This window comes from Vicia villosa, linkage group LG2 (assembly GCF_029867415.1).
Source record: "Vicia villosa cultivar HV-30 ecotype Madison, WI linkage group LG2, Vvil1.0, whole genome shotgun sequence".
Classification (NCBI taxonomy): Eukaryota; Viridiplantae; Streptophyta; class Magnoliopsida; order Fabales; family Fabaceae; genus Vicia; species Vicia villosa.
This window is the reverse complement of record NC_081181.1, coordinates 200,290,701-200,310,323: the sequence shown is the minus strand read 5'-3', so window position 1 is coordinate 200,310,323 and position 19,623 is coordinate 200,290,701. Positions and strand designations below refer to the sequence as shown.

Below are 19,623 nucleotides of genomic sequence, written 5' to 3'. Positions count from 1 at the left end.
TACGAATTAAAACTACAGGTGAGAATGTGACTCAAGAACACGGGAAGTGAGTTAATAGTAATAGTATTACATAGCGCGAGTGCGCGCGTGCTTGAGTCATGAATTTATTTGAATGGAATCAATACTATACTAAGAAAACTAAAGCCTCAGTTAATTACATTCTAATCCAAAAAAATTCAAAGGATTAATCAATATTTAGGGATAACTTCGTCATTACATATATTTTAATACTACTAATTTATTTTAATCATATTAATCATTATGGTTACTTGCAATTAATAACTTTTCACGCTGACCAAAGAAATACCTACTACTATTCCCCTATTCAAAATAAAAATGTCGTTTCCAAGGGTGCTCCCCCATCACGCTTGCGCCCATGCAAATTCCTGTAGCCGGCAAAAATTGATTTCGTGTATTGGGAGTACTGCAATGCATCATCTACATATAAACCCTCACACAATCAGAATCTCTCATCTAGCATATTGCTCAACCATTCCAAAACATGTTGCAAAACTCCCATTCACCTTAATCGTGAAAAAAAAATTTCAATTTCCCGGTAGAATGTCTCGCAAAACAGATTTCGTATGCGATATAGATGATTCCAAAGAAATCTGGCGTCTTGCTGTTCGTAACAATGACCTGTGGAGCGTCGTCAATAGCAAAGGTGTCGCACACCTTCGAACCCTTCTTCTTTTGTCTTACGATTATGATTTTGTCTTAACCCACTATGGCAGCGACAAGACGCGATTTTGAATTCTGTTCGTTATTTCGCGACTCTTTGGATTATAGATCTAACCCATAACCACACTAATCTTCGTCTCCGATTCTATGATATTTTAGAAATTCATCTTTCATTTCAATCTCTCTTTCACTATTTCTCACTCTAAGTTCACAGTTGGAACTAAGATTTATTCTTAAACGTTGAAAAGAGTTTACGGGAAAGAGTTTATGAGAATAGATCTTGAATTAGTAGTTAATATTTTTATATTTATTTTCATCATTTATGTTGTTATAATTTCATATTTGTTGTTCTGTGAATCTTTAAATGGTGTTATGTGAATCTTTGTCGTTGCTGTTGCGCTGTGATTTATGATTGAAGGGTTTGTTTTTTTTCTTATTCTTATTTTAGGGTTTATGTTAGGAAGCAAGATGCAGAGCAATGGATGGAAGATTACTGTTAATGAATCTAAGGTTTACCATAAGTTATGTAATAAGTTAATATTACGATTGATTAAATAATGTGCTTTTAGCAGCTGCTGATATGTTCTTTTTTTGTTGATTGTAGCTAGAGATTCATCTTTTGTGAACATCTGCGCTGGATCTGTGTTGGGGCAATGCATTTCCGGCGGCGACTTTTCATGATGTGTTATATCAATTTCCATGTGGGTATTGAATAAAACTTTATTTCTTATTGGGATTTAAGGGTTTTTTCATGTTATTTGATTCATGTTTTATCTTTATTTTAAAAGATTTCTTATATTTTAATGTAGCGTTTTCTGATTTTTATATAGTTCAACTTTTGTTGGTAGTGTTGGGTTGCATTAATTGGTATATGGTGCATTAAACTGAATATATTTGTTCTTTCCAGGAATATTTCATACAAATTGATGGCACATTTAACAAAATTGACCATGATAATAATAATGCAGGTCTGCTGTGTCATGAGTGCACTTCTGCCTCCTTGCGGTTAGCGTATCATGAACTGATCGCCGCATATGATTCAGTTTGGCTCAAGTGGTAGTTTTATATCTGTTGGAATTTCGAATCGATCAAACTCATGCAGGTGTGAGTCTGTAGCATAGTTTTGTTCTGCACGGGTAAGTTTTTTTTCCGAATTTGTTACTGCAACAGTGTTGTTTGGCTACATTGTTGTTTCCAAATCTGTTACTGCAACAGTTTTTTAAATTATTCTATATATTTTAATGTCAATTTTTATTTATTACTTAAATCACATTGCAAAGGTATTCCATGCTCAAATCACTACACGTATACTTGATGTTATTTGATAATTCTTCCATAACTACATCCTTGCTCTTTCAACATCCCCTTCAACTTCATAACCTAAAGACAACACAATAGAACTAACAGTAAGTTTTTTCTTCTTTATTTATTCTATTGAATTCAGTAAAATGAGACAGGGTTATGTAACTAACCGTGAGTTTTCTGAGTATGATAAAATTGATATGAGAATTCTTCCTTGATTCCAAATCAGACAACAACTATTTCAAATCAGACTTGGTCACTCTACTAAGATTGAAGAGGTAATTTTGTGTTAATACATGTGTTGAATGCCAACAAATTCAAGGATATAATAAATAATAATGCTTATTATCTTCTTGCGAATGAGATCATTGATCGTCATTGCTTCAATAAATTTCTAATCTATTGATCGTCGGAATTTTTTGTACATGTAAGACAATTCCATACATTTGATATATCTCATAATATTTCCTCTACAGATTATGTATAAGTGCCTTTGGTAAGTTGATTGACGATTTCATTCGGACTGAATAGAGGTCGTATGATTTTTTATCGAAAAATGCAGTGCTTTTAATTTTTCCTTTCACCTTGCTTTCAATCCAACATTAGAGTGTGTTTCACCTATTCTACCTCTTTAGTTGAACATTTTCAATCAAATTATTGGTACATCTTAAAATTTCATTTTTATTTGAGTTATCCTTTGGACAGTGTTTCAGTCCAAGCTTAACTCAGCCTAACCATAGTCAGTTTTATATTTTTGAGAAATAATAGTAATTATAATTGCATGTATATATGATAATTGCATGTATATAAGGATTATGTGTCCGTTCTGTGTATATCTGCACCGGATTGAAAGTCGCCTGCTACTGGTTTTGGCTTCGGACAGGTAATTGGTATATCTGCGTAATTGGATTTGAATTTGGAGTTGCTGTACAAAAGCTTGGGGCTAGAGGATTTAAAGTTGAGCTAAAGCTAAAATTCTGTTTCTGGGGATTTAGGCGCTGTGCGAGTTCAAATAGGTTATGTTGACTTATTTTTCTGGTGTGTTAGGTGTTTTGCCCGCATATAATCTCAGATTTCTCTTGCATCGGTGTGGTCAGACCGCATTTTTTGATCTGTTTAAAATTTCAGGAATCAATTAGGGTATTTCTGCTAAGAATTTTTTTTTATTAATCTGTTAGAATGATTGATTGTAAAGAGGGTTGTCTGAAATTGATGTGCTTGAGTTTTGTCAATGTAATGGGGTTGGAAGTTTGGCGTAGTCTGTATGTATTTAAACTTAATGTGACAGAATTAATTATATGAGAAATAAAGAGGCTGAATCAATTTTTAGAATGGATATTTTATAATCTTTGAACCACTTTATATTTTGTATTTATTGTGATATAAGTAAATGATAGAGAATTTAATTTTTAAAATATTCTGAGTAAACATTTAGATAGATGTTCAGATTTCACTATATAGGCTATAATTTGGTTTGTGAATTGTGACTTAGCTGGCTGCCCAATTGAATAATAATTATAAAATTTGTTTTAATAGTTAATAACTATATTTCTAATACTTTGTAAAAATAATAACATTAAATATTTGTTCACTCAACCGTCAATCATGCATAATAATGTTTAAACTAAAAACTAATGGGACCAATTAAATTTAATAGGGGCTATAAATATTATATGTTAATAATATTAAAGAAAATATGTATTTCTTATGGGGGCTATAAATATTATATGTTAATAGTATTAAAGGAAAAAAATTATTTCTTGTGGGGGCTTGAGCCCCCAATAGCATTGCTCTAGATCCGCCCCTGCATGGAAGATTGAAAGAATGCTTGAAAGATAGTAAGAATATTTTTCTTAGGGTCGAGAAAAAAAAAACATAATTGTACTACAACATATTATGATACAAATATTCTAGTCAAAGTATCACAATATTAAAGCATAAGTACAAGGACAAAAATTGTATTCACAGTTGAATAATAATATATCTCGTGCAAATTGAATTTTATCAATCACGAAGTTGTGTGATCAGATAAAATAAGTTCATATAACTCAAAATGTGATTGTACACTTAAAAAAACATATGATCTTTCATGTGTTTGTGTAATAGACAAGAATATTGTTGTGAAATCAATGTCAAGAATAAAGTATAATAGGTTTCTTTTCTTGACAAGAAACTCACAAGGGTAGGAAAGAGGGAAACAAAAAGAACACAATGAAATTGGTTATAAACTGTTATTCTTTACTTTCTTTTAGAAATAAGATTACAAGTGTTACAGAATAACAAATAACCTCTCTCACCTTAATTAGGATTTGTAGTATGCAGTGATGAGAGACTAGTATGTTATTTATAAGAAAATTAACACACTAAATTAATGAGCTTTTTCACACAGACTCATTACACAAGCTAACTTAGGAAACAAGTTAACTTGAACAATTGGGCTTAACAAACAAGCCCAATTCGACATGCTAACAATCATAGCTTACTTCGACTTCAACTACAACATGTGAACAAATTTCGATGACATGCTAAGATTTTGTCAAATTGTCGAACGAAGAAGCTAACATTCAACCATACTAGAGTTCGATTCAATATCTCACAAATCTCCAGCTTGGAACAAAATCTATAATATCAATGGAACAAACTAGCTTTCTTCATGCAGCTTTATCAACTGCGTATAGTGGAAAAACATGCAACTTGGTAATGTCTTGGTGATCATATCAACTAGGGGTGGAAAAACGGGTCGTGGTCCGTCGGGCCGGTCCGCGCACCATCATATAATGGTACGTTTGGTTGGATTAGGATTTTGGGCCCGCCGCCCGCCGTTGCTCTCCAAAACCCGTCGTCCGCCAAAGTCCGCCTCACCTATTTGATTAGTCTGTACCGCCTTATGTCTGTCTTTGTTTAATTAATTCTAATAATTTTAATTCTTAATGGTATTATTTTATACATTTATTCATGAATATATGCAACATTTTTTTAAGTGACGTTTGTTTAAAAGATGCTTTAAAAGAATTATTCTAAAAAGTAATTGAAAATTTTAATTGAAAGGTAAAAAAAAAGGGCATTGATTCAAGTCTAGATTTCACGAGACTTCATAATTTGAGTCACGCTAGGTATGATTCAAATCATACATCCTTGTAGCCTTGATTCAAGTATTCTAACTTGTGATTCAAAGAATACTTAATATATTGATACAAGAGCAATTGATAGACTAAAATGGAGACAATTACATGGATATGAACTTGTTTTACAAGTAGTCAATAGAAAACCCTCTGATTTATCAATGACAAGTGATACAACATTTGCTTCGACTTATCAACTGCACATTAACCAAAAACAGGTAAAAATGACTAAAAAACTATGAAGTAACTCACAAAAACCTTGCCAATATATTTTCATACAAGCAAGGATCGCAAAGACAAGATCATAGGTGCGCATAGCAAGCACAAGCGACTAAGAAGAGTTAATGGCTAAGTAACTTCATGGTGAAGTAATCAGTCTCACTAAGTCAAGATCATAAGAGAGCCTAACAAGTAAAGATAATTCATGGCTTCATGGTTAAGTTACTTCATGATGAAGGAAGGGTTTGTGTCCTAGTCGAAGATGGATGGTGCGTCTAGTGAGACGAAGCAGCTAGAGCAAGTTGCAAGTCAACTGGCATTTCTTAACAAGAAAGAAAGCAGACACGCTAGGCGAAGATGAAAGATGCGCCTATCGAGTCTACCTTTTCCAAAGATATAAATAGGGATGCCATTTTTCAACCGAGAAGAATAAGGAGAAGAAGATTGAAGGCATTATAGGAAGTTAATTGTAAAACTACAATAAATAAGTGTTTAGCTAATCATCGTTATACTCATGTATTAATATTGATGATTATTCGTTTTTAACGTTGGTTTAACACTTTTTAAAAATCCAAAATATTTAATTTATTAATATTTTTTTTATTTGTAACTAAAATGTAATTTAGGCTTTTGAAGAGTTTTGGTGTGAGAAAAGTCAAATCGAGGTAGCAAATTCAATTCAAGCAACACAGTCTCCACTTCTCACTCTTCCCGTAGCTTAAAATTGGAGGGAACAACCAAAATACGAAGCGAAGCGCATGGCGGTTCCGGCCAATCCAGTAATCGAAGAAGAAGAAGAGCACGAAGCTCCCACGCATCATCCCACTGCACCTTCACACGAGGTTATCATCAAAGCTTCCGCTTAATTTCAAACTCTAGTTTCGTTTCATTGCTATGACCTATGAATCCATCTTCATTTCAGTAACCGCAACTAACAATTATCCCTATTACTTTTAAATTATGCTTCTGGTAACTGCAAATTGAAACGCGATTGCAATATATGGCGCTTTTTTGTTTGTTTAAATTCTTATTGTGCGATTGTTTTGAAATTGCTGATGCAGTTTTTTGATTTATCAACAACTGTTGATCCCAGTTATGTAATCTCCTTGATAAGGAAGCTTTTGCCTTTGGATTCTTCTTCTGTTCACGGAGTTGTTTCCGATGTCCCTAATAAAGAAGGGGATGCTCCATGTGCATCAGTTTGTAATAATGAACAGTTTGAATCTTCCAAGAGTAAATCTGAAAATATGGATGTTGATGTTTCCGGTGAATCTTCTCGCCCGGGAGGAGAATATAAGGATAATGGCGATGGATTTGAACATTCTGGTGCGTTGGTTGGAGAGAACGCGTGGGAAGAACACGGTTGTATTTTGTGGGACTTGGCTGCGAGTAAAACACATGCGGAGCTCATGGTATTACTCTATTTTTGTTTAGTGTTTGTTTGAATTCTATTGTATTTCAATCAAGCATCCTATCATTGGTATAGAAACATCATGGCAACTTTTTCTCACCTGAGGCCTAAACACATTTCGGTTGTCATTGTTTTATGCCTTTCAACCTTTTTTAGTTGTATAAACTAAAATGAGATGATTATGTGGTTTAATCATGTAGGTGGAGAATCTCATACTTGAAGTTCTTTTAGCAAATCTTGTGGATTGCAAATCCATGCGTGTTAATGTAAGTCAATATATAAATATGTACCATGATTCAGTGTGCAATTTGCTAATGGTATGTGAAAATAAAGCTATTAGGTGATTAGAAGATCAAATGTTACTTCATTTTATGTTTTTTGTATTCATTACATTTTGCAGGAGATTAGCATAGGAATTATTGGAAACCTTGCCTGCCACGAAGTTCCAATGAAGCGTATAGTCTCGACTAAAGGACTGATTGAGATGATTGTGGACAAATTATTTCTGGATGATCCTCAATGCCTATCTGAAACATCTAGGTATGACGCTTCTCTAACACATGTAGATGTAGTTATTCTCACTTTCATTTTTGTCAAGGGCCAAGTTACCTAATTGGTTACTATTTCCATATTGTTATCCTTGTTTTTTATCTTCTGCTTCCTAAGCATTAATAATTTATTACCGTGAGAAAGAAACACTTGCTAGTATGAAATGCTATGTCTCTTTTCTTTTTATTTTAAAGAAAATATGTACATGTTCCATGCTGTTCTAATTATGCCTTTTCTATTCCGTCCATTTCCTCTTGAATTTTTCTTCTTCACGGATTTAGCGAGGTTACTGAGTACTTATGCTGAATTTGTTCATCTTTCTCTTGATCCTGATGAAAGACTTCAGAATCTTTTATCCTGTAAATCTTGTTATTTGTTACATACCCATTCTCCTAATAGAGTCTCTAAAGCTCCACCTATGGTCAAATATTATGTTTGGATTGTTGTTTGCACATAATTCTCTGTAACATTAATGGCATGTAGCGGCATAGAATCTCATTGCTTTCTCTCCCAAAAATATCTATGTAATTCTAGTTTACCAACTACGGATCATTTCGTTTTGAATTGTTTCATAGCTACTTTTTCCTAGAGTACGCTGTGTAGGTTTTTTAGTGACTAGTAGATTAGCTCTAGGGACTTATGTTAATTTCTTTCTGTTGATTTCAGAGGTTTTGGTTCACATTGATGCTAATACTTTGTGGCAAAGCCATGTCTCTACAATTCTTTTGTTGTATATGTCTGGAGAGGAAGTTCTAGAACTTTAAAGGGCTCTTGTTCTGCTATGGACTTATTTTGCACAGGATTGTTATTTTGGCCACCGTTTGGTATTCTGCTAATGGCCTTTTTATTACCGGATCTTTCTGAGCCATTTAGTGATATTGGAGTGCTTTGCTAAAAAGAATATTCACACATATATACACCAAAATTTCTATCTGTAAAAGAACATTCACACATATATACACCACCCTGAAGAATAGATAGGAAGAGGGGATGCTGCTTTATTAGTTTATTTTTTTATCTATCCATAAACTTTTATTTGTGTTGGGCTGTAATCTAGGTGTCATACTACTTTTTTAATAATCAAAATTATCTTTATGTTACAAACTTTTCTTGTGTTCTGCAAACAGATTATTGACTGTGGGCCTTCAAAGTGGTGAATCCATTTCATGGGCTGAGGCATTGAAGTTCGAACATGTATTAAGTCAAATATTATGGATTGCAGAAAATACTCTGAACCTTCAGCTTTTAGAAAAGGTAATGAATACTTTGTAATTCCTTATTCATCATAGTTTCAACTTTTTTGATCTAAATAGAGGTGATATTGAACTGGGTAATATTACATTAGACTTAGTGAATAGCATGCTATGAAATATTGCACTAGAAACAAAAACAAATTTGGAGTGAAAAGTAATATGATTATTTTAATTACTTGTTTTGGCATTCTTTCTGAGTCAGAATGCAAGTTCCATCTAATCAATAGCTAAGATTATTTGATTCCTTAACAGATTGCAGGGCTTATATTAGCTATATTAGAAAGCCAGCAAAAAATTGTGGATGATCTTCTTCCACCTATGATGAAGCTTGGTTTGGCAAATATATTGATCAATCTCTTGACTTTTGAGATAAGCAAACTAACGAGTGACAGAATACCCGAAAGGTACCGTAATTCACAATCTGCCATTTCACATAGATGAAATTATACAGTTCCTATTATTTTCTGATGCCAATTCTGACCCCATCCGTCACAATGTTTGTAACCATTCATCCAGCAGTCTGGTGGAATATTTGTTGTTGCAAAAGGCATTCTGGTGAATTTGATTTGAGAACCTAATATCTTCGAATTTCAGGTATTCAATTCTTGATTTAGTTCTTCGTGCAATTGAAGGCCTTTCTGCTATAGATGATCATTCTCAGGAAATATGTTCAAATAAAGAGCTTTTTCACCTAGCATGTACCTTGGTCAAGTTCACAGATAAAGTTGAGGTACCACACTGTTGTAGTTAACACTTTCGTCAAGATACAATTTAGTTTACATCAACTGTTGAGATATTATTATAGGAGTTTCTTAATCTGAAAAATTATATTCACAAAACATGCAAATGTTATAGTGACTTCTTCAATAAAAGCAATACACCTTTTCCCTTCCAAGATGCATCACAAGCTTATATATTTTTATAGTAAATTTTTTTCCCATCAGTTGCCAGCTTGTTTTACTTTTCTCTGCTTTGTTCTCTTGAGTAGCATCAGTTGAATTGTCTACTTGATATTTTTTTCACATACACTCCAAATTTTCTGTTAGTCATGATTAGTTGTTGATAGATTGTTTGCTCGGTGAGACAAGATGGGATAGGGTTTTCAAATATTATGGATCCTTGGGAAAAAACGGGCTGCAACAATGTCTCAGAATAAAAACAACCATAGAGTATATCTTACAAATTTTAATGGTGAATCATTTTTTTAATATTATCAGCGTGGCTGAGAAAATAAGCTACTGTTCCTTGTACTTGAACCAAAATGGTCTTCCTCCTTCAGTATGGAGGATTTTTGGAAATCATATGATTTCTCAAAGAATAAACACCTAGTTTCTAAATTGATTTAGAAAATGGTTATTACTGATAAAACTGGAATAGTGTCATCTTGTGACCTACATGCTCTTATGCCCATTTCTATTTACTATGTGCTTCTCATAGATTGACAAGAAATGAAAATGATTTGTATAACTGAAAAACAATAGGGTATTGGTCTTATCTCTTGTAGGTTGGGAACTGTTGTGTTACTGCTGCAGTTCTTATTGCAAATATTTTGTCTGATGTTGTTGATCGGGCTTCCGAAATATCACAAGGTAAAACATGTATCTCTTTCACTCTCATCCATAAACTATAATGCTCTACTTATTTGTTTGTTTGTTTTTGGTGTACATTGATTAGTTGTATAGTGGTAAATGACATTGTGCCTTCTAGATTGGTGCCTCTTAGGTGGTCTGCTTGATATATTTCCTTTTGCTTCGGATGATTTGGAGGCAAGAAATGCAATCTGGAGCGTACTTGCTAGAATATTGGTCAGAATACCCGAAACCGAAATGAACTCATCAAGTTTATGTCATTTTATTTCGGTTCTTGTCAGAAGAATTGATCTGATTGAAGATGAGCTTCTGAACCAACAATGTGTTGACTACAGTCCTGGCTCAACAGCAGATACTAGAAACACATCTGTATCCTTCTCATTTAGTTATTTTGGTTTATTGTTTGCTGTTTTGAGGCCCTCTTGAAATGACAGGAATTGAGATTTATGAGGAATCACGAATCACGACTCTTGGAATGAGGTTTCAGTTTCTTAGAAATAAGATGTTGCATTAGTTTGCAAGCTGTCGTGATTATATAATTATAAGTCCATGTTGATGCCTCTTTGAATGACAGGAATTGAAATTTATGAGGAATCACGATTCTTGGAATGAGGTGTCAGTTTCTTAGAAATAAGATGTTGCATTAGTTTGCATGCTGTCATGATTATATAATTATAAATCCATGTTGATTCCTCTTGCAGTAATTTGTTTTAAAATGACTTAATTTTTTCTCTTGTTATGGAAATTGCTTTTACATAAACTTTTATATGCATAAGCTCTTAGTATGTTTGGTATGGCGTTTGGAATGACATTTTCCATCCCAGGCATTTTTTGATGTGAAAATTTAGAAGCTATACATGGAAGTGTGTTGACCTTTTTGATGCAATTTTTTCTAATCTAATGATTTACCAAACCTGTACTTAACTACTGTTTATCCAATCTGCTGCTACTAGCCATCCCAATGCAGCTAACTAATCTGCTGCTACTAGCCATCCCAATGCAGCTAACTGTAAAAGGCCAGGTGCATGTATTGATATTTAGGTTGACTGCTTATTTAGGTAGATGTGTGTTTTTTCTATTATTTGTTTCCCTTTACCTTTGGAATAACAGCTCCTGAGAATAATTAGCATTGTGAATCAGTGGACTGCTGTAAGGGAGGAAGCTGAGAGTAATGGAAATGCTGAAGTTCTTCTAAGCGAGACAGATGTAAAAAAGTTGTTGGATATTTGTCACAAATTCTCCAAGTAGAATTACTTTTTTATGTTGTAAATTACAGTTGTCCAAACAATCTTTGTAGGTTTGGCAAGTACTCCGTTTAACTCACTCTTGAAACCTCAGTTAGCTAAGCCGTTGAGAATTAAGAAGCCTCAATGTAAAGAAATTATGAAGTTTAGTGGCTTGAATGGTCATGTTTTGTTTGATTTTAAGAGTAAAACAGGAAGTACATTTTCTTTGGCTTGATCGCTTCAAGATGTGTTCGAAATACACAGCAAAGAAATGATGAGATTTCTTCAAGCAGATTTTTCAAAGTCAATTTGCATCCTCCATATTAAAAGGTTGGTGAAAAAATTGTTTTCCAAAGACACTATTAATCACTATTGCTACACATTAAGTCCCCGTTTTTCTATTCTAAGTTTGTTTGTTTTTGGTTTTCACTGTTAATCATTGTTACTACACATGGAAGTCACCGTCTTTAGTCTAAGTTTGTGAATTTTTAAGTGCTCTGTTAATCACTGTTGTTACATACGGACAGCACTTTTTGTTAGGCAAATCCAACATGAACAACTTTGAACATTCAAACAGAAAATTTACACACAGCTCTCAAGAACTTTGGTCTTGCTACAATAATGAAACACCTACTGAGCTTTGTAATTAATCATATTCAAACTCCTTATACATAAACCAAACTCATTTAACAGCAGCAGCCACAAACACACACAACACTTGAAAGCAAAATAATAATAGTAATCATAATAGATAGAGCAGATAATGACCCAAAAACGTTGTATTACGAAATGAGAGAGATGCCAGCAAGCAGCAAACTATCAGCTAAAACCTTGTTTGCAGCCTCAGATGGATGAAAACCATCCCAAAACACATATTCACTAGCATTTGCACATGTTCCTATGGAGTCCTTGTTGCACAATATAGATGTCTCTATCAAACCAGATCCACAACAAGCCTTCCTTGCTTCGAAAAATCCTGTGAAAAGAGTAGCGTGTCGATAATAAGATGAGACAAATTGGAAACAAATATATAACTTTGTAGCAGTTTACTAGTTTACCATTTTCTGCAGGCTTAGTGACAAGGTCTTGGAGAGGATGGTAGATATCAAGGACAGCCAATGTAAGGTTACTAAGTGATATTTGCAAGTTCTGAGATGTGATGTTTAGTTTGTTGTTGAAGTTAACAGCATCAGTGTTTAGCCTTTCCACACATTCATTGCTATGAGAGCCAAAAAGAGTGATGGCGGCCGGCAAACAACCCAACGGAGGTAATGTTGTTACACCAATTCTCCTTGCCCCAAGTGCATATAAACTCTGTAACATAACATCCATGTTTGCAATTTAGAAATGTCAAATCAAAATCAGGTAAGTTATATAATAGTCAGGGCCGATGATAAGGGTGTGCAAGGCGGGCCACAACACATGACCTCCAATTTAGAACCTCATAACACATTTGACAGACTTAAACCATGGCTAAATTGGGAGCAATACACAAGACCACTAAAAATTTAAGACAACTCTGGTAATAGTCAAACATTAGGTTACGATATATACCTGAATGAAAACGATATAATCTTGCATGACAATATCTGAGAACTGATCAGCAGTGTAAACCTTGTTAAGTAGAGGATTTACGTAATAGTTTTGAACGAAGTCACTGCTACCAGCACTAACAAGATATATAGCTTCAGATATAATTGATGAAGCATTTGATGTTCCTGTTACTCCCACCAATACATTCTGGCATTCTTTATAGTGTTCCAGTTGTTGGTCCAATGGAATTGCACGCTAGATCCAAATGAAACAAATATAACAAAATCATGACTAACCTAAACAATATATTCAAAATAAAGTAGAAAAGAAAAAGAAATTTATTTAGTTTTAAACTTGAAAATGTATATATATTTATTTACATATAGTTTAGCTGTAGGACCATAGAAGCCAGAAGCACCAGATGCAAAGTTTGCACCATTCAAGAGGTTTTGTCCTTTAACCTGTAAGTTGAGGTAAGCTGGTGGATAAGTTGTAAATCCAAGATTTTCAGCTGCAATAGTGAAAAAATTCAACATAAAAACAAGTATCAGACACGACACTGATGAATCAACGCATGCATGCATGTACATATATGTAATGTAACTACATAAGACCTGCGTTGATGTCCGACACTAAATAAGGAATTAGAGGAAGGAGGAAGAAAATACCTGTAAAATCTGTTGCAAGCTTTCCATTACAAAACCTTCCTGTTGGCTTGTGATTCTGGAAGTCTCTTCCATAAGGAGGAAAATTTGATTTAATTACTGTGTACAAGTTGTTATTGTTTCCTGCATCAACAACAGAATCACCAAATATGAACAATGCAGGGACAAGAGGCTGTCCTTTAACCACATTGAACACTACAAACAGCACAAAGAAAGTCAAGAAATAAGTTGAATGCTTCATGTTTTTTTTTCTTCTTCTTTCAAATCTTGTTTAGCAATGAGTTTTTTCAGAGACAAAGAGAAGGGTTTTCTAGATGTGTGTTGGGAAGTGATGATCTGAAGAAAAGCTGGTTTTGTGCATTGAAGGTGTAACATGCATTGCAGTGGAGGAGTAGAAAAGGTTTGAGTTTCGAGAGTGTTATAAATGCTTAAACTTTATTGTGAAAGCTTCAACTTCACTGTTAATAGGTGCAAAAGTCAAAATAGAAAAATGAATAATGATTTGTTTAATTAAGTTTGGTGAATTTGGAAAAGTGCTTGCATGCTTTCATTTTTCTAGGTAACTATAAATTAACAAGTGGATATGCTACTATTGTCATTGTTGTTTCACTCTCCAATTTTCACAGTCATTATGAGTGTATTTAATATATTTTCTCGGTCCTTAAATATATATTTTTTGTTGAGTTTTTATAAGATTCTATTCAATTCAAATTATTATTATTTTTTATTTTATTTATTTTATACATACAAATACTCTTACATAAACATTATTCAATTCTCGATTTTAAAAATAGATTGTTAAATTATATAAGTAATTCATAAATTTAATATTTTAATTCTTATAATTTATTTCAGAGTGTCTTAGTAGAGTGCTAATATTTCTGAAAATTTCTCAATCCATCCCATGGCTTCTTACATACCATCGAACGAATTGACCAAAATGCCCTCGTGCTTCCGTAGATGCACTTTTGGAAGCACATTTTTTTTAAAAAATAATTTTTTTCGTAGATATATCTACAGAAGCGTTAAAACATGGGATTTTCTCAATTAATTGGGAAAATCAGAATGTTCCATAGATACAACTACGAAACACACTCTTCCGTAGATGTAGTTATGAAAGATTTCATGAACTTAATTAATTGTGAAAATTCTAAATTAAGTTACAAATTAATTAGGAAAATCCCAAATTAACTCTTCCGTAGATGTAGCTATGAAAGATTTCATGAACTTAATTAATTGTGAAAATTCTAAATTAAGTTACAAATTAATTAGGAAAATCCCAAATTAATTAAGTTCATGAAATATTTCGTAGATGTATCTACGGAAGGGGTTGAAAAGAGAAGTTCATGAAATCTTCCGTAGATGAATCTACGAAACATTATGGTTTTCCCAATTAATTGGGAAAATCCCAAGTTCCACTATGTTTTAACACTTCCGTAGTTGCATCTACGGAAAAAACTAATTTTATTTAAAAAAGTGTACTTTCGGGGATACATCTTCGAAAACTGAAGGTATTTTTGGAATTTCGCGTGGTGTATGAGATATTCATGGGGTGGATTGAGATATCGTCATAATTCTTGTCCTTATTTTTTACATGAATTTATTTTTGTTTGTCTGTATTAGGGTCTGTTTGGTTTAAATGAGGGGGAGGGGAGGGGAGAGATTTTAATGGAGGGAAGGGAAGGGAAGGGGAGGGGAGGGGAGGGATTTTTTGTAATTATATATATGTTTGGTTCAAACGAGGGGAGGGGATGGGAGGAGAGGGAAGGGATTTTGTTTAAAAATATGTTTGGTTCACGAGGGGAGGGGAGAAATTTTAATAATAATTTACAATTTTATCCTTGTAATTTTATATAATTGATATGATATTCAATTGTAAAAATTTCATAAATATTTTCTTGGAAATAATATTTGTATAACTGAGTGATTAAAAAGTCATAACTTATCGCATAATATTAAAAAAATTTAGTACATTTGATTCGTATTATAACTCTCGACACAAAATAAACTTTGCGTTGATAACAACTTTTGAATATATAAAATAAATTATAATAAAAAAATTATAGTAATTATAATTTTTATTAAATAAAAAATAATAAAAAATAATTTGAAGGTGAAGAGTAATTATAATAAGTTGATGGAAGCAATAGAGAAAAGTAGGAACATGAAAGAAAATCATATTTTTAAAATAATAAAATAATATTTTTAAACAAGAAAGAAAATAATATTTTTAAAATAATAAAATAAAACTGAGGATATTTTAGTAAATATATTAATTTAATTAATATTAAAACTCAGATCCCCTCCCCTCCCCTCCGAATCCCTCCGATTCGGAGGAACGCAAAAAGTATCATTTGGAGGGATTTTGCTCCCCTCCCCTCCCCTCCTCTCCCCTCCTAAAAATTGAACCAAACACATTTTATTTTAAATATTCCCTCCCCTCCCCTCGCTGTACCTCGAACCAAACACACCCTTAAAGTCACTGTCCTTATTTTTTACATGAATTTATTTTTGTTTGTCTGTATTAAAGTCACTATTTAAAGTTCTTATTAATTAAACTTGTAAACTTCCTATGATTATCTAAAATGAGATTTAAGTTTTTTCTAATATATTTTTCACGTTGAACATAGGGGTGGTAACAGGTGTGGTCCGCCTTACCGATATGGTCACCCGTTAAAAAATGATGGATTGAGTTAGAATTTTGGATCCGCCGTCTATTAAAGTCTGCTCCGCCAAAGTCCACTGCCCTTTAAAACTTGTTCCGCCAAAATCCGTCATCTGTCAAAGCCTTCATCGCCTATTCGTTTCCACCATTTTTTAGTTAATTTTAGTAATTTTAATTTTTTATGTTTTATTTTATATGTTTATTTGTGAATATATGCAATATTTTTAAAGTAAAATTTGTTAAAAAGATGTTTTATAAAAAATTATTTTAAAAAATAAGTGAAAAATCTAATTGAAAGATAAAAAAAACCTATTAAATTATTTCTACTTGGCAACGTCCTACTTTATTTTTGGCGGGCGTAAGGCGGAGAGGGACGGGACAGAGCGGGCTATCCGTTCAACACTATTAGGTTAGGTACATGAATATAAACCACTGATGACTCATGATTCAATCAATAGTTTTAATTTCATGTTAAAATTAAAATTTGATCTAACTCATTTTTAAAAAATCTATTTATAAGAAGAGGAGTATCAATCTATATAAATTTTTTATAGTCTCAATATCGGAGTAATGTGAAACTTGAGATTTTATCATGTGCTTACCAACTATTTTCCATAAATTATAGTGTGGAACAATCCTAGTGCTATTAGCGAAGTTAACAAAATAGACATTTGTTTGATCCCCAAAGTTACTCAACCGAATCTTGTGAGTCAATTTAGGCCTATATCTTTATGTAATACTATGTACAAGATTGTTACCAAGGTGCTAGTGGAGAGACTAAAGCCTCACATGTCATACCTTGTTTCTCCCTACCAAACTGGTTTTGTACCTGGGAGAGCAATTCAAGAAAACATCATCATCGCCACGGAAGTTATGCACAACATGGCCAAGAAGAAAGGTAAAAAAGGTTTCTTCGCCATTAAGATTGATCTTGCCAAGGCTTACGACAAGATTAATTGGGAATTTATTTGACGAATTCTTGTCGAAATTGACATTCCCGAGACTATGATTAATCTCATCATGCATGGAATTACTAGTGTTGATTCAAACATCAATTGGAACGGGAATAAAGGCGAGTTCTTCCGGTCTCAACATGGAATCCGTCAAGGTGACCCAATATCTTCGTATCTTTTTGTTTTATGCATGGACAAGTTATCCCACATCATCGAGCATGAGGTTAGCAAAAAGAATTGGAAATGTGTAAAATTAGGTTCCAAGGGCTTGACCATCTCTCATCTAATGTTTGCGGATGACCTCCTCCTCTTTGGGGAAGCCAATGAAGACAAAATGAATTATGTTATCAATACCTTGAATACGTTTTGCAAATTATCTGGACAGGAATCCAGTAGAGAAAAGTCTTGTATTCTCTTCTCTGATAATGTTAAGAGGAATATGCGGTTGAAACTGTTACACCTCTCTCGCTACCAAGAAACAAAAAAGTTTGGCAAAAACCTTGGAGTCCATTTAAGTGGGAATTCCATCAAAAGGCAAGACTATCAATACCTTATAGATCAAGTCTCTTCTAAGCTAGCTAACTGGAAAGCTAGAAATATGTCCATGGCGGGTAGAATTACTCTAGCTAAGAACGTTACCGAGGCTATTCCGGTTTATCCTATGATGACAAATTTGCTTCCTAAAACATGTATCAAAGAGATTCAGAAGTTACAACGAAATTTCGTGTGGGGTGATACCGATGTTAAGAAGAAATTGCATGCTATTCGGTGGGAGACTGTTATTCGTCAGAAGGATAGTGGAGGCTTGGGTCTTCGTGACCTTGAGCTTATGAACCAAGCTTGTATCATGAAGTTAAGCAGGAAAATTTTGAACCATTCCTCCGACCTATGGTGTAAAATCCTGCGTAGCGAATACCAAATGAATCACTATCATCCTGGCCTTAAAAGAAAAAGTACGGATTCGTACATTTGGAGAGACATAGTTAAATTCATGCCTGATCTTCTTGATGCGAGTATTTGGGTATTGGCAATGGAGAATCTATACATGCCTGGAATGATAACTGGGTAGAAACTGGAAAGAGTATTGCAGATTACGATTTAGACATTCCTTGTGATTTACATAATGCTAGAGTTTGTGATTTAATTAGTGCAAATGGTGATTGGAATTGGACTCTGTTGGATAGTTGGATTCTTAATAATTTGCACCTTGCTATTAAAGTTGTCCTATCGCTGTTGGAATAGGAGGGTGAAGATAGAATGTGTATAGTGGGGACGAAAAATGGCTGTTTTTCGGTCACCCATATGTATTAGAATCTGTAGGATACTGATGAGGGAAGAAACAATGAAGTTTGGAGGAATATTTGGAATCTGAAGGTTCCAGGGCGGGTGAAGCTATTCATTTGGTTGATAACTCACGATAGATTAATGACTAATTATCGAAAGAGTTTGTGTGGTATAGGAAATGCTTCTTGCCAGCTTTGTGGAGATGTGTGCGAGTCCACGATTCACGCATTGAGGGACTTCCCGATAGCTAGAAACATGTGGAATAATTTAGTTCAAACTAACTTACAGAATATCTTTTTTGCAGGCATTATTCCTAATTGGATTCATGCGAGTTTGATCGCAAGTGGAGCTATTAATAATTGGTGCAATATTTGGGCCATTGGTTGTCATGCTCTTTGGAATTGGAGGAATAAAGATATTCATGTGGAGGATCATACTCAACCATTTTATGTTGCACATAGTATAATGCAGCGCTGCCAAGATTATGCTACAACCATGACTTGGCAATATGATATTATGAGTAATCAGAGTTTGGTGGAAGAGATTAGTTGGATTCTGCCTGGTCCATCCTTCGTTAAGATCAATGTGGATGGTTCTAGTGTTGCCGAAAAACACTTGGGTTGTGGGGGTGTTATCCGAGATGATAGAGGCTTGTGGGTGTGTGGTTTTTTGAAATTTATTGGAGCGTGCAATGCGTTTGAGGTTGAAGTGTGGGGATTTTATGAACGCCTCAAGCTTTCTTCCGCTAAAGGTTTTGGGAAAGTTATTATTAACACAGAATCCAAACGAGTTCTCAATGCAATCATGCAAAACGACAATAATGGAGATTCAAATTTGTCCATAATCTGTCAAATTCGTCTCTTAATAGCCAGACATGATGTTGTAAAGCTTGAGCATTCCTTTCGAGAGGTGAATTGTGTTGCGGATGAGCTAGCAAAAATTGGTTGTACCTTGAAGAATGGTTGCATATTCTATGAAGAAGCTCCTGATTTCCTCATAATGAAGAAAGTTGGTAAATGAAAATATTAGTACAATCTATAAATGAAATCTAACAGGTGGACATGACAAAAGATTTAAGATTAAAATAATTGGCACAAAAATAACTAGACTTTGGGTATGTCCAATAAAATCCCACTGAAGGTCGAGCATGGTGCAAAAATTAGAAGCACGT

At 33.8% G+C, this 19,623-nt stretch overlaps 3 protein-coding genes across 6 annotated transcripts; 2 read left to right on the top strand and 1 right to left on the bottom strand.

Moving 5' to 3' along the window:
- Positions 1-309: 309 nt before the first annotated feature.
- LOC131653578 (uncharacterized) lies at positions 310-1,786 on the top strand. 2 transcript variants are annotated; one of them, XR_009299103.1, is made up of 4 exons: positions 310-664; positions 1,130-1,191; positions 1,286-1,382; positions 1,650-1,786. XR_009299103.1 is itself a non-coding variant. In XM_058923767.1 (3 exons), exons 1-3 carry the CDS (start codon positions 337-339, stop codon positions 1,304-1,306), a joined length of 411 nt encoding a protein of 136 aa, XP_058779750.1. In that variant the 5' UTR covers positions 310-336; the 3' UTR covers positions 1,307-1,610. The 2 variants fall into 2 exon arrangements, 1 of the variants encoding a protein (XP_058779750.1); XM_058923767.1 differs by lacking the exon at positions 1,650-1,786 and having other exon boundaries at positions 1,286-1,610.
- A 4,198-nt stretch (positions 1,787-5,984) lies between these two features.
- Positions 5,985-11,596, top strand: LOC131653576 (uncharacterized). Of its 3 annotated transcripts, XM_058923764.1 has the most exons (11): positions 5,985-6,166; positions 6,386-6,736; positions 6,936-7,001; positions 7,136-7,275; positions 8,412-8,538; positions 8,790-8,941; positions 9,132-9,267; positions 10,042-10,126; positions 10,245-10,495; positions 11,237-11,332; positions 11,424-11,596. In XM_058923764.1, the coding sequence occupies exons 1-11, from the start codon at positions 6,083-6,085 to the stop codon at positions 11,454-11,456; spliced, it is 1,521 nt and encodes a 506-aa protein (XP_058779747.1). In that variant the 5' UTR covers positions 5,985-6,082; the 3' UTR covers positions 11,457-11,596. The 3 variants fall into 3 exon arrangements, with proteins under 3 accessions (XP_058779747.1, XP_058779746.1, XP_058779748.1); XM_058923763.1 differs by having other exon boundaries at positions 11,237-11,596; XM_058923765.1 differs by having other exon boundaries at positions 6,032-6,166; positions 6,418-6,736; positions 11,237-11,596.
- A 308-nt stretch (positions 11,597-11,904) lies between these two features.
- LOC131653577 (GDSL esterase/lipase At5g22810-like) lies at positions 11,905-14,027 on the bottom strand. The gene is made up of 5 exons (XM_058923766.1): positions 13,554-14,027; positions 13,266-13,396; positions 12,907-13,140; positions 12,411-12,666; positions 11,905-12,328 (listed from the first exon to the last, which is right to left on the bottom strand). Exons 1-5 carry the CDS (start codon positions 13,789-13,791, stop codon positions 12,135-12,137), a joined length of 1,053 nt encoding a protein of 350 aa, XP_058779749.1. The 5' UTR covers positions 13,792-14,027; the 3' UTR covers positions 11,905-12,134.
- Positions 14,028-19,623: the final 5,596 nt, after the last annotated feature.

What these genes read in the sequence shown, in the direction of transcription:
- LOC131653578 (XM_058923767.1), top strand. Translation starts at nt 337, where the DNA reads ATGTCGTTTCCAAGGGTGCTCCCCCATCACGCTTGCGCCCATGCAAAT. An exon ending in GAGCGTCGTCAATAGCAAAG is followed by an intron (nt 665 to 1,129) that starts GTGTCGCACACC and finishes TTCTTATTTTAG; the next exon opens with GGTTTATGTTAGGAAGCAAG. An exon ending in TTACTGTTAATGAATCTAAG is followed by an intron (nt 1,192 to 1,285) that starts GTTTACCATAAG and finishes TGTTGATTGTAG; the next exon opens with CTAGAGATTCATCTTTTGTG.
- LOC131653576 (XM_058923763.1), top strand. Translation starts at nt 6,083, where the DNA reads ATGGCGGTTCCGGCCAATCCAGTAATCGAAGAAGAAGAAGAGCACGAA. An exon ending in GGCTTCCGAAATATCACAAG is followed by an intron (nt 10,127 to 10,244) that starts GTAAAACATGTA and finishes TGTGCCTTCTAG; the next exon opens with ATTGGTGCCTCTTAGGTGGT. An exon ending in CAGATACTAGAAACACATCT is followed by an intron (nt 10,496 to 11,236) that starts GTATCCTTCTCA and finishes TTGGAATAACAG; the next exon opens with CTCCTGAGAATAATTAGCAT.
- LOC131653577 (XM_058923766.1), bottom strand. Translation starts at nt 13,791, where the DNA reads ATGAAGCATTCAACTTATTTCTTGACTTTCTTTGTGCTGTTTGTAGTG. An exon ending in GTCCTACAGCTAAACTATAT is followed by an intron (nt 13,141 to 13,265) that starts GTAAATAAATAT and finishes ATTTGGATCTAG; the next exon opens with CGTGCAATTCCATTGGACCA. An exon ending in ATTATATCGTTTTCATTCAG is followed by an intron (nt 12,667 to 12,906) that starts GTATATATCGTA and finishes GTTATGTTACAG; the next exon opens with AGTTTATATGCACTTGGGGC.